General features: G+C 40.1%; 1 protein-coding gene across 1 annotated transcript; it reads right to left on the reverse strand.

Annotated features, from left to right (window-relative positions):
* Positions 1 to 6,940: 6,940 nt before the first annotated feature.
* LOC140889742 (uncharacterized) lies at positions 6,941 to 13,330 on the reverse strand. The gene is made up of 10 exons (XM_073297462.1): positions 13,299 to 13,330; positions 11,984 to 12,111; positions 11,309 to 11,440; positions 10,589 to 11,212; positions 9,363 to 10,015; positions 8,969 to 9,056; positions 8,498 to 8,634; positions 8,312 to 8,407; positions 8,022 to 8,149; positions 6,941 to 7,472 (listed from the first exon to the last, which is right to left on the reverse strand). Exons 1-10 carry the CDS (start codon positions 13,328 to 13,330, stop codon positions 6,941 to 6,943), a joined length of 2,550 nt encoding a protein of 849 aa, XP_073153563.1.
* Positions 13,331 to 14,353: the final 1,023 nt, after the last annotated feature.

Consider the following 14,353-nt stretch of genomic DNA (forward strand, 5'->3'; position numbering starts at 1 on the left):
CTCATTGAAAAGTTGGTAACACTCGACTTGACTTTGGAGCATGAACTTAGCGCGGACTTGTTGCTTCTATCACTTCCTTCATCGTTTGACGATTTTGTGATGAACTTCAATATGAACAAGATAGAGGCCACCCTTGAAGAGATGGTCAATATGCTTGTCACATATGAAGCCACACTAAAGAAGGATAAGCCGGTACTCTTGGTTGGGTCCTCTTCTAACTCTAAGAAAGGACCAAGTGGAAAGGGTAAGAAACATTCTGCCCCGCCCAAGAAGACTGTACCAAATAAGAAGGGAAAGGCCAAGGCTTCAATTGGGATAAAAGATGAAAACGTTTGCCATTACTGCAAGAAACCCGGTCATTGGAAACGTAACTGCAAGGAATACCTCGAACAGTTGCGAACTGCAAAGGGTATGTTTTACATTGAAATAAATGTTTCGCTTAATACTTCTTCTTGGGTATTGGATACCGAATGTGGATCTCACATTTGCAATGATTTGCAGGTGATGACAAGAAGTCGTAAGCTAAGGATGGGTGAGACCCAGCTAAGGCTCGGGAATGGTTCTAGAGTCGAAACCAAAGCTATAGGAGACATTTATTTAGTTTTGCAGAACAATTTTAAGTTATTTTTGAGAGATGTTTTATATGTTCCGGATTTGGTCAAAAACATTATATCTATTTCTATGCTTGATAGAGATGGTTTTTCTTGCAATTTTGTGAATGGAATTTGCAATATTTACAAGAATGAATGTTTGATTGGAAATGGACAACTTGAAAACGATCTATATAGCTTAAAATTAAAATACGTTCCAATTAATTATGTTGATAAACCGGTAACAACAATTAAAAGGAAAAACGATAGTCAAAACCTGGCAAACCTTTGGCATGCTAGGATAGGTCATATTTCCTCAAGGAGGATGAACAAGCTAGTGGGAGAGGGCATGTTTGATATGTCTGATATTAACTCTCTACCTACTTGTGAGTCCTGCCTAAAGGGAAAAATGACTAAATCTCCTTTCAAAGGAAAACCTGAGCGTAGTCAAAATCTGTTGGATTTGATCCATACAGATGTTTGCGGTCCATTTAGGATTGGTACTAAATGTGGCAACACCTACTTCATTACCTTTACTAATGATCATTCTAGGTATGGGTATTTATATTTAATGAAATATAAGTCTGAAGCATTTGAAAGGTTCAAAGAATTCAAGGCTGAAGTAGAAAACAAACTAGGTAAAAGTATTAAGGCACTTCAATCGGATCGAGGTGGAGAATACTTAAGTACCGAGTTTTTGGACTATCTAAAAGAGAATGGGATTTTCTCTCAGTGGACTCCTCCTATGACACCTCAGCTGAATGGTATTTCGGAGCGTCGCAATCGAACTTTGTTGGACATGGTTCGATCCATGATGAGCTTCACTGAGCTCCCACCTTCGTTTTGGGGCTACGCACTTGAAACGGCGGTATTGTTGTTAAACAATGTCCACACTAAAGCAGTAGATAAAACACCATACGAGTTATGGAATGGCAAAGCTCCTAAGTATTCGTACTTGAGGATTTGGGGATGTCCTGCTTACGTGAAGCAGACAGTGGGAGATAAGTTGGATAGTCGATCCACCTTATGTTATTTTGTAGGGTATCCGAAGAATTTAATCGGATATTATTTCTATCATCCTGATGAAACAAAAGTGTTTGTTTCAATAAATGCCACCTTCTTGGAGAAGGAGTTCTTATTGGATAAGAAAGGCAAGATGATGGAACTCGAAGAAATTCGAGAAAAACCCGAGATACAAAATAGCGATCCTACACCTCAAGAATCATCACAAGACACGTCTATTACTAGGAGATCCGAGAGGACTTCTAGGCTTCCTATTAGATATGGTCTTCTTCTTGAAGGGGATCAAAGTGAACCCGACATTGGATGTGATCCAAGAAACTTCAAGGAAGCAATTTCTGATGCGGATTCGAATTTATGGCTTGAAGCTATGCAATCGGAAATAGACTCGATGCATTCTAACCAAGTTTGGTCTTTAGTAGATCCTCTCGATGGAATTGTTCCAATTGGGTGCAAATGGATCTACAAGAGAAAGCTTGGGCCTGATGGAAAGATATTGACCTACAAGGCACGATTGGTGGCAAAAGCTTATACTCAAAGACAAGGAGTTGACTATGATGAAACCTTTTCACCAGTCTCAATGTTCAAGTCCATAAGAATCCTTATTGCCATAGCAGCATGGTATGACTATGAGATATGGCAAATGGATGTAAAGACTGCATTTTTTAATGGAAACATTAAGGAAGAGATCTATATGATGCAGCCTGAGGGATACACATCCATGGGAAGCGAGCATAAGGTATGCAAGCTTCAGAGATCAATCTATGGTCTCAAACAAGCATCAAGAAGTTGGAACCAGAAATTTGATGAAACGATAAAGAATTTTGGTTTTATCAAGAATCCGGAGGAACCATGCGTGTACAAGAAAGTAGTTAAGAATGAGGTAACATTCTTAGTACTTTATGTTGATGACATCCTACTCATGGGGAATGATGTAGGGATGTTGCAGTCAACAAAGATATGGTTATCAGGTAGATTCTCGATGAAGGATTTAAGTAAGGCATCCTATATTCTAGGAATTCAGATCTATAGAGATAGATCTAAAAGAATGATAGGACTCACTCAATCAACCTACATCGACACCATATTGAAAAGGTTTTCAATGGATGGGTCCAAGAGAGGACATCTACCTATGTGTTCTGGAGTTTTTCTATCCAAGTCTATGTGTCCCAAGACTGACGAAGAGATAGAGAAGATGACACACGTGCCATATGCGTCAGCCATAGGTAGTATCATGTATGGGATGATATCTACCAGACCGGATTTGGCCTATGCTCTGAGCGCCACGAGCAGATACCAAGCTAATCCAGGTCAAATGCATTGGAAAGCCGTGAAGGATATTCTTAAGTACTTGCGAAGGACTAAGAATTTATTCATGATTTATGGAGGGAGAGAATTGAAGTTGGAAGGCTATACCGACTCTAGCTTCCAATGTGATGTGGATGACTCGAAATCAACCTCTGGATTTGTATTTGTGCTCAATGGCGGTGCTGTCTCTTGGAAGAGTTTCAAGCAGGACACCACAGCGGATTCCACCACTGAGGCAGAATACATTGCAGCATCAGCTGCTGCTAAAGAGGCGGTTTGGATAAGGAAATTCATCCAAGAGTTGGGTGTAATTCCTGAAGCTGTTGGTCCATTCCCGGTGTACTGTGACAACACGGGTGCCGTTGCTAGGTCTCATCAGAAGTCCAAACACATACTGAGGAAATACCACATCATCCGGGAGATCGTGGAAAGAGGAGACATCAGTGTCGAGAGAGTGGCCTCTACAGACAATATCGCTGATCCGCTTACTAAGCCCTTGCCAGGACCATTTTTTGACAAACATCGCGAAGCAATGGGATTACGTAGTATGACTAGTTGGCTTTAGGGCAAGTGGGAGATTGAAAGAGTGGGTGCCCGGTTAGCCAACTTGTGGCTAAGGGCTTTTATGACTCTATGTAAAACAATCTTTTGTTTAATATAATTTACACTTTTATAATGGCATTGACTTTATCTTTCTTCATAATGTTATATTATGATATACTATTGTTGTTTTGATAAAGACCTTGAATATACTATAGTGTATGTAAGATGTGGTAGCACATGGGGATGGCTATCATAAAACACATCTTATAGTCACTGTATATTTTAAATAGTTCCTAGTCAATTGAGCCGTCCGCAAATAAGGATAAGGATCGCTCGAGATTGAGACTAGCATTTGCGATGCAGAGTACCATGTTTCATTGGTATGGAACATAGAGATGTTCAAAGCATGCAAATGGATATTCATATGATGAATGATCGAACTACCCTATTCGGACTTTCCAAGTGGTTATCACTTATCGAGTGGATAAAGTCCGCGGTTTTGGTTGTACACCATTAGTCCTTATTACTTGAAACATCATTGAGACTCTATATGCTAGTACTGTACTTTGACTCGTTTACCGACTCTATTGGGGTCATCAGGTGTCGGGATTGGGTACAGTTACTACACATATAGGAGTCGATGCTTATTTTTCAAGGATTCATCACATACTCGCGAGTATGGATATCCTATGCGATCTGAGGAGATATTAGTGTGACGAATCTCTGGCCAGAGTACATGATGTGTTTTAGGTTAATGGGTTTTCCTAGTAACACATGCGATGTCACTATTTGATCTCCAAGATGTAATGCATAGTTATCGAATCTCGAACGACTCTCGATGCACCAATGGTTGTTGATTTGATCGGGATATTTGGTTGAAGGGACCATACTGTACGATAACCAAAATCTACTGGTTCTTGCAAGGCACTATCAGTAATACCTAGGGAATCATGGGGCGATGTTGCTAGGCGCTTTTACCATGATTCGATGGGTAAGTAAGAAATTGTTGTTCCGAGTCACAAGGAGTTGTGAGCCCACGGCTAGCTGTATTCCTGAACCATTGAGGGTTACACAAGTAATGTATTACTAAAACCCCGTAGAGATAGTTAAATTTAAAGAGTTAAATTTAATGAAAGAAAAGTTGGACTTCTTAACTAAAGGGAGTGGGATTTCCTAAAATGACATAGGGATGGGCATTTTTGGAAATCACTGAATTCGGATTCAGAAAAATTATCTTGACTCTAAAAGATGCAAAAATGGTTTCTGTGCACATTGGTGAAATCAGTTTATCAATCGGAGTCACGATGAATTTTATATTAATTTCTATAACAACAGGCTTGGCTTGTTGGGCTTAAGTTATGGATTGTGGGCTTTAAGGAGTTAGAGTCCTGATACAATTATAACTAGAAATTATCTATAAATAGAGGTGTTGGGTTCGAAAATTACACACATTGAATACTGCAAATTTCGAAATTCACTCTATACTATTCAAGAGGATTTTTCGAAAATTCCTCTGTCCCTTTTGGAGAAAATTCGACTTGTGATTTTTGTGAAAAATTACAAATCGAATTAACAGATCATATCTGTTTATTCTCTACGTAAAATTTCTGATTGATTTCTAGTGCAGTCAATCAGAGGGTTTCTGTTTTTCATTCGTGGACCTAATTCCGGAGATAGATCGTGACAGTCATCGGTTCCCGGGATTTACAAGAATAGCAGATTAAATTCTGTTGGAGTCCACGATCAAGCCTTTGCTTGACGAGGTAAAAATTTAATTGTGATTTTATTTTTACTTGAATAAATTTAATCGTAAAAGTTTTGATACCTATATATGGAATCGTTCCATATAATAAAATAAAATTTTAAACTTTCGCTGCACCGGGTATCAATTCTTAATTGATCTGAACACAGTTTTCCAACAAGAGAAGTAGGGCATGCTCAAGATTGACTTCACTGGTGTGCAATATCGGCATCAGACGCCGAGTTAGGAAGATATACCAGGTGGCTGGGACCAAATGCAAATAGCGCTCCTTAAAATTCAGTGAAGACACAAGATCAACCCACAAAGCTCCAGGGTAGGCCAGTTGGCCAAGTAACTCATCCAAATCCGGGTCGAGTTTGAGGCTTTGATATAGTGAATTATCGACATCCGGTGTCTCGAGCAATGAATTCTACTCATTGGGCTCAAATGAAATCAATTTCCCCTTGACAAAAGCTTTACTATCCGTCCTTTCCGCTGCATTCGCATAGAATTCACGCACAATTGGCATGACAGCGGGAGGAATTGGCTTGCAAAAAACTTCCCAACCACGTTCTTGAATGAAACGGAACACCTCACTATCACCAAAATCTAATTCAAATCCACGCTCGGGAATGGGAGAGAGGTTTACCTTAGCGTGATCGTATCGATCATGAGCCGCTTGATTGAAAAAAAATTCGGCAAGATTTTGTGAGGAACGTGCCGTTGCGGTACCTTGAGAAGAGGATTCTCCGGTGACTCGAACACGCTTAGGCCCCATGAGTAATCAAAATTAAATATGGCCAAAAAAAATCCGACGAACTCCGAGGGATTCAAGAAGCATGGCCGGTGACTGAGGAATCAGAGAAACGGAGGTATTTACGGCGGCGGCAGAATCGGCGCGAGCGGTGTACGGTGAACTGAGATGCGGCCAATCGTAGAAGCAGGGCGAGGTGGAGTTGGTGACTTCTGTAACAAGGTGAACCGGCGGCATAGGGATGTGGCGGGGATGTGCAGCGTGGCAAATGGCGGAGAGGAACCAGAGGTGGAGGAGTGATGTGGCGGTGCCCCGTCGGACAAGATGACCGAAGATGGTGATCAAAGCTTAGTGGTGTGGCCGCCGATTAACTCCCTGCGATGGAAGATGAGGATTGTGTGAGAGATTGAGAAGAAGGGTTTGGGGGTTAGGGATTTAGATAGAAAAGATAAAAGAGAATGGGAGAGGGGAGAAGTGAAATCGCGATATTAATTGTGTAACCAATCGAGCGAGACCAAAATATCAGACCTACTGCCTTACCAAAAAAAACCACTCGCTCGATCGGTAGAAGTCTACGGATCGAGCGAGCCATAAAAAAAACAAAATATTTTTGTATTTTTCTATTTTCCGAAAAACAAAAATAAAAAACAAGAAAGGAACAAAAATGCAAAAATAAAAACAAGGGAAAGAAATAAAGAACACTGGGTTGCCTCCCAGCCAGCGCTAAATTTACAGTCAGTCTATAGCTCAACTGCATGCTGCGATTTATTCGACATCTGGTGGGGCATCTAGTGTGAGATCATGCTCGTCCTCTCCTACATTCGCTGGGATCCCTTCATGATAATGTTTCAGTCTGTGGCCATTCACCTTGAATATTTTTTATGTGTCCAAGCTCTGAATTTTGACTGCACCATGGGGAAAGACATTAGTGATAACAAACGGTCCATTCCAACGTGAACACAACTTACTTGGAAATAGCCGAAGTCATGAGTTATAGAGAAGGACTTTCTGACCGACTTCGAATTCCCTTCTGGAGATCATCTTGTCATGTAATGACTTTGTCTTTTCCTTGTAAATCTTTGAACTGGCATATGCATCATTGCGTATCTCCTCTAATTCCTGCAACTGCAGCTTCCGATGCTCGCCACTCTCATTCATCTGCATGTTAAAGTTTTTGATAGCCCAATAGGCTCTATACTCCAATTCCACGGGCAGATGACATGGTTTCCCAAATATCAGCCAATATGGGGACATTCCAATTGGCATCTTGAACGCGATTCTGTAAGCCCGCAAAGCGTCATCAAAGCGCAAGCTCCAGTTCTTCTTTGTAGGATTCGCGGTTTTCTCTAAGATAGACTTGATCTCTCTGTTCGAAACCTCAGCTTGACCATTGGATTGCGGATGGTATGCAATGGAGATCTTGTGCGTCACATGGTAATTTTTCAGCAAACTGGCCATAGTTTGGTTGCAGAAGTGCGTTCCTCTATCACTGATGAGGGCTCGTGGAATCCCAAACCTAGAAAAAATATTGTGCTTGATAAACTCTGCAACCACTTTAGAATCATCAGTACGGGTGACCTTTTTTTCCACCCATTTCGAGACATAATCCACAGCAAGTATATATATATATCAATACGAACTAGGAAAAGGTCCCATGAAGTCGATGCCCCAAACATCAAAGATTTCTCAAACTAAAATAGGTTGCTGAGGCATATCCTTGCGCTGGGATATATTACCTGTCTTCTGGCATTGAGCGCACGACTTACAGAAAACGTAAGCGTCTCGAAATATGGATGGCCAGAAAAATCCGTTGTCCAACACCTTCCTCGCTGTTCTTTTTGCTCCAAAGTGACCACCACAAGCATATGAGTGACAAAATGTGATAATAGGGATTACCTCTCTTGCAGGTACACATCGTCGTATGACTTGATCAGCGCAGTGTTTCCACAAGTATGGATCATCCCACACAAAATACTTAGCATCGCTTCTCACTTTATCTCTATGTGCCTTAGAAACTTCGGAGGGAAACCCATTAGTAACTAAATAATTCACAATATTCGCATACCAGGGTAATTCTGTGATTGCTGAAAATAGTTGCTCATCAGGAAATTCTTCTCGCAAGCTCAGCTCCTCATCAATATGAACTAGACGGCTCAAGTGGTCAGCTACTCGATTCTCTGTTCCTCTTTTGTCCTTGATTTCCACATCAAATTTGCTCAATAGTAGTATCCATCTTATTAGCCTTGGTTTTGTCTCCTTCTTCGCCATCAGAAAACGAAGAGCTGCATGATCAGAAAAAACGATAACTTTAGCACCAAGTAAATAAGAACAGAATTTTTCTAAAGCAAAAACTACAGCCAAGAGCTCCTTTTCAATAGTGGAATAGTTCCGTTGGGCATCGTTCAGAATACGCAAAGCGTAGTAAATAGCATGTGATGCTTTCCCAACTTTCTATCCCAAAATCGCTCCTACAGCATAGTTGCTGGCATCACACATGATTTCAAACGGTTTGCTTTAGTCAGGTGGTTGGATAATTGGTGCCGAAGTCAATGAGTCTTTAAGTTTGTCAAAAGACGTTTTGCATGGATCATCAAACTCAAATGGGGCATCCTTTTGCAATAGTTTGCACATGGGGGATGTGATCTTGGAAAAGTCCTGAATGTATCTCCTGTAAAAACCTGCATGGCCAAGAAAAGAACGCACTTTCAGCACACATGTGGTATAAGGGAGAGACTGAATAATGTCAATTTTAGCTTTATCTACCTCTATTTCCTTTAGATGAGACGACATGACCCAAAACAATACATTGCCCAACCATAAAATGACATTTTTCATAATTTAAAACTAGGTTGGTTTCGACACACCGCTTTAGGACTAGAGCAAGGTGAGGCAAGCAGTTTTCGAATGAATCACCATAGACAGTAAAATCATCCATAAAAACCTCTAAGATATGCTCAATATAGTCAGAAAAAATGCTAACCATACACCGTTGGAATGTGGCCGGTGCATTACAGAGTCCAAAGGGCATGCGTCGATATGCAAAGGTTCCGAATGGGCAAGTGAATGTCGTCTTCTCCTGATCTTCTAGCGCAATCGCGATCTAAAAATAACCAGAATACCCATCAAGAAAACAATAGTAAGAATGACATGCTAACCTTTCAATTATTTGATCAATAAAGGGTAAAGGGAAGTGGTCCTTTCGGGTTCCAGCATTTAGCTTCCTATAGTCTATACAAACCCTCCACCCATTTTGAATGAGGGTGGGAACCAATTCGTCATCCTTGTTCTTTAACACAGTAATCCCAATTTTCTTGGGAACCACTTGGACTGGATTGACCAATTGACTGTCTGAAATTGGGTAGATGACTCCAACTTCAAGGAGTTTGAGAATTTCAGCCTTCACCACCTCCATCATAGGTGGGTTCAACTTTATTTGCGGCTGACGCAAGGGGTTTGCTCCTTCCTCCATCAGAATCCTATGCATGCACGTAGAAGGGCTGATTCCCTTGATGTCTGCGATGGTCCACCCAATAGCAGTTTTGTGCTCCTTTAGAACCTCGACGAGTTTATCTTCTTGTTCGGCTTCCAAACTGTTGGAGATGATGACTGACAATGTTTCTCTTTCTCCAAGGAAAACATACTTAAGATGTTTGGGAAGCGTTTCCAGTTCAACCACTGGTGCCTGCAAAATAGAAGGGAGACGTTGAGTATTAGATATTGGTAGAGAGAGATAAGCAAGATTACCTGATTGAGGTAGCTCAGGAGCACTGTTCAGAATGTTCTCAATTTTTTCTTGTGCTTCTTTACTTCGTCCAACTCCATCCTCATCCTGATGAATGGGTGCGATAATAACCACCTCTAGCTCATATTTTCCTGCATGCTCAGAATATTCTTGTGCCAAGTAATCCAAAATATCGACAGAATAAACACAATCATCACTGTTAGAAAATCTCATGGCATCATAAATATTAAACTTTACAACCTCACCATCAAATTCCATAGTGAGTGTGCCACTGTGAACTTCAATTTTATTCATCGATGTTTTCAAAAATGGTCTGTCTAACAGAATAGGACTATTATGATCACCATTTTCCATGTCAAGCACATAAAAATCCGCAGAAAATACCAAGTTATTTACTTGTACTAATACATCTTCCACTAATCCCCTAGGGTATTCATTAGACCTATCAGATAACTGTATAACAATTCTAGTTTTATTCAAAGGACCAAGTTTCAAGGATGCATAAATAGAGTATGGCATAACATTGATTGATGCTCCTAGATCTAACATGGCCTTCTCTAGTCTAACATTCCCTATAGTGCATCGGATAGAGAACATATCTGGATCCTTGCATTTGGCAGGAAATTTCCTTTGGATCAATGCAGATACATTCTCACCTAACTCCACATTCTGACAACCCTTCAGTGTTTGCTTCCTCTTTGTTGTGCACAATTCCTTCAAAAACTTCGCGTATCGAGGTATCTGCTTAATAGCATCTAGCAATGGAATGTTCACCTCCCATCTACGAAAAGTTTCATAAAGTTCCTTTATCCCTTCATCTTTTCTAGACTCCTTAAGTGCTAAGGGAAAAAGGGCCACAGGCTTATATTCAGAAAGAGGAGGAAACTTACCTTGTGGCGCTTCTTCCTTGGTTGCTTCTCCATCATTCACCTTCGGCTCTTCTTTCAGCTCCTCCTTGGACGAAGCCTCAACTTCTTTCTCCTTGACCTTCAACTCCTTCCCATTTCTTAGAGTAATTGCACTTGCGTTCTCTCTTGGGTTCGAAATTGTTTGGGATGGAAAAGCGTTGGAATGTTGTGCTTCCAACTTGTTTATTGTAGTGGCGAGCTGTCCCATCTGGTTATTCAAATTTTGGATGCTTGCTCGGGTCTCTTGTTGGAAATACAGAGTATTAGTTGCAAGATCCTTAACTATATTTTCGAGAAACTCACCTAGCGCTGGAATCTGATGACGCTGCTGCTGTTGAGGAAACGGTGGCCTATAAGCTTGATTGTGTGGTGGTGCTTGAGGTCCAGGTTGATTTTCCTGAGAGTTTCCGTATCTCAGATTTGGATGATCCTTCCAACCTGGATTGTATGTGTTGGAATACGGATCATACTTTCGCTGTGGTGGTCCAGGAAATCCGCCAGTAGAATTAACCTGTTCAACCGATTCCTCTTGAAATATGGGACACATGTCAGTAGCATGTCCTACTGCAGCACAAATTTCACATGCCTTCGCAGCTTGTCCATTCCCTACAGCCATTTGACGCACAAGAAACGTCAGTTCAATCAATTGTTGCTCAAGAGAAGAGACATTTACCTCGCCATTTTTCCTTGGTGCATGATCACTTCTGTTGGTGCCAAATTGCTGAGAATTGGCAGTCATGTTCTCGATTAAATTCCTCTCTTGAACTGGAGTTTTGTCCACAAAAACTCCTCCACTGGCCGCATCTAACATGATCCTGTCATGGGATAACAAACCTTCATAGAAATATTGAATCAACAATTTTTCACTTATCTGATGTTGCGGACAGATAGCACAAAGCTTTTTGAACCGCTCCCAATATTCATGAAGTGATTCCCCTGTGTATTGCTTGATCTCATAGATCTCTTTCCTGATGTTTGCGGCTCTCGAAGCTGGGAAATATTTCTCTAGGAAGATCCTCTTTATCTTAGTCCAGGTGGTGATGGATCGAGAGGGTAAATAATGCAGTCAATCCTTAGCAGCACTCTTCAAAGAGAAAGGAAAGGCTCTCAGTTGGATCTGCTCCTCTGTTACTCCATGGGGTTTCATACTTGTGCAAACCACATGAAATTCCATCAAGTGCTTGTTAGGGTCCTCACCTGCAAGACCATGAAAAGAAGGCAATAAGTGAATTAATCCAGATTTAAGCTCAAAACTAGCATTATTTTCTAGAGTAGGAAAATTAATGCATAAGGGCTGTTGGTTTGGATCAGGAGTGCCCAATTGTCTCAGGCTCAGATTTGCGTTGTCAGCCATCTCTTGCTCAGGAATTGCAGTACAAATCTCGTCCTCTTCCTGTCTTCTACGAGCTTTTCTCCTTTGCCTGTGTAAAGTTCTTTCGATCTCCGGGTCGTAGGGAAATTCTTCTTCAGAAAAATCACGTGAAAGCATGAATGGCAGAGAAAAACTAGAAACAAAGAAAAAAAGGAAGAGAGCAAGATTAAACAAAATAAAAAGAACACGATAAATTAAACACTGTTCCCCGGCAACGGTGCCAAAATTTGGTAGCGCTAAGTCGTGTCACGCCCAAATTACCCAACTCAAATCAGATAACGAAATATGCAGTAGTGTGTGAGTAGGGATCGTTCCCACGAGAAAAGTGAAATCTAATGTGTTCTAAAGTAAAGTAAAGGTCTTTTTGATTTATTATTGATTGTATGTGCTATAATTCAGCTGAATTGAGGTATTGGTTATTTTTCAGAATTAATTTGGGATTAATTTTGAATTTCCAGATTTTTAATATTTGGGATTTTCGAATTTAAGGGTTGATTACTCATTAATTGAGTGTTTAGATGCTCTAGAAAATATAAATGCGAATTTTATAAATTTGTAGGAATTTTTGGAAAATTCAGATTGTTTTAATTTGGGTATTTTGACATTTAGGAGCCGTTTATTCACTATTTGGACATTGATAGGATGATTTAATATGAAATATGAATATTTGGAAATATTAGTTTGGATTTTTAGACTTCGTTCCGATAATTCTCAGATTTGTACAAGGGAATAGGAATTAATATGAATAAATAGTTTTTCACAGGATTGGACTATTCGAGAATTACTTGAGATATTTCTGTGGTAAATTAAATGTTGATTGAGGTACGTATGAGCTGTTTACATTACGATGCCCATAATGGCATGTAATGATATTAAGTATTTTGTAATGAGTGATAACGTGTTTTATGTGCTTATGTGAATTATGTGATTTCATTCACTCATTTACTTTGATTGTTAATGTGCTGAATTGAGAATAATCCCTATTTTATTTAATAAAATAAAATAAATTTCAAATATATTTTTATTGGAAAAATATTAAGGGATATTCGTAAAATAAGCACGTTAACAATATTTCATAACAAGTTAAGCCTTGACACCTTTGATTGTTATTGATATTGATATCTTGAGATGTGTTGAGTCATCGTTGGAGCAAGTGGCATTATTTAGTGCACTCCTGAGGTAGCACGAGGCCGAGTGGGTCGCACCTACACCCTCAATGCTACGATACTCCTGATGACTGCATGAGGCCGAGTGGGTCGCTCCCACACCATCATGCTATGTGCATTGAGGAGCTGTGATGATTCGAGGTCTGCTGCGTACCTGGCACGGGTGACCACTGAGATTATTGTCATACGATTATTTGGACTCTATTTGATATCCCTTATTCCATTGATACCTGTCACGCATTGCATTGCATTGCATTTCATTTCATTGCATTGTACTTGATTTTATTCATGTCAGGTATATTTGTCATAATGTTTCTAGTTCGTCGTACTGAGGTCCGACCCCTGTTTTCTTTTTATGTTGTGGATGTTTGTGATTCTATAGCAGGATATCCAGGGGTATTTGACGCGTCTGGTGGAGCGTCATCTAGTGGTACCCAGTGAGTCGAGCGTGGACTCAAGTTCCTAGATATATGTATATATCAGTTTAGCGAGTTTTATATTTTTTGGGGTGATGCCCCGTGTATCTGTATCGATAGATTTGGACTTTTTTTTGGATTTTTATTTGTGTGATCGAGCCTTGCCGGCTCTGCATGTGTTTAGTCCTGGCCAGTGCGGCTATAGGTTTGTAAATTGGTGTTGTGACTCTATTTTTGAGTATATATTGCTGGTTGTGTTGTACAGGTTTTTGGGATGTCTTATTTACGAATAGGTCATGCCGAATTTTCTGTAGGCCCAAAATGCAAATTTTAACTCGTTTTTGCTGTTTACATTAATTAATCTTGATTGTTTGATCATTAAATATTAAATCAAGACACGGGTCCTTTCACTTGGTATCAGAGCATAAACTGAGATATGCTCGAATTAGAGTCTAGGACACTCGAGTTTAGACACCAACAAAATGGTTGCGTATGTGTGTGACTACTTGTTCTTACGTGACTTACTTGTTGTGTTGTATTTGAACTTAGCTGATTAAGAACCAGTAGTTATTGGGTTTGTAACTTAGTTTATGAATTCCTATTATAACTCTGACTTCGTAGAATAGTTCTGCATTCGTTAAGATATTTCTACCTGTATTTAAATCCTTGTGTCTTGTAGAATGGCACCGGAAGAAAGAGGTAGAAAAGGAAAGGAAGTTTTAGAAGAGTCTGCAGCACAAAATATTAGAAATCTTGATGATTTTGTCAGGGGAAGACGTGGTCGACCAGCTGT

The sequence above is a fragment of the Henckelia pumila genome, chromosome 3 (assembly GCF_033568475.1).
Source record: "Henckelia pumila isolate YLH828 chromosome 3, ASM3356847v2, whole genome shotgun sequence".
Taxonomy (NCBI): domain Eukaryota; kingdom Viridiplantae; phylum Streptophyta; class Magnoliopsida; order Lamiales; family Gesneriaceae; genus Henckelia; species Henckelia pumila.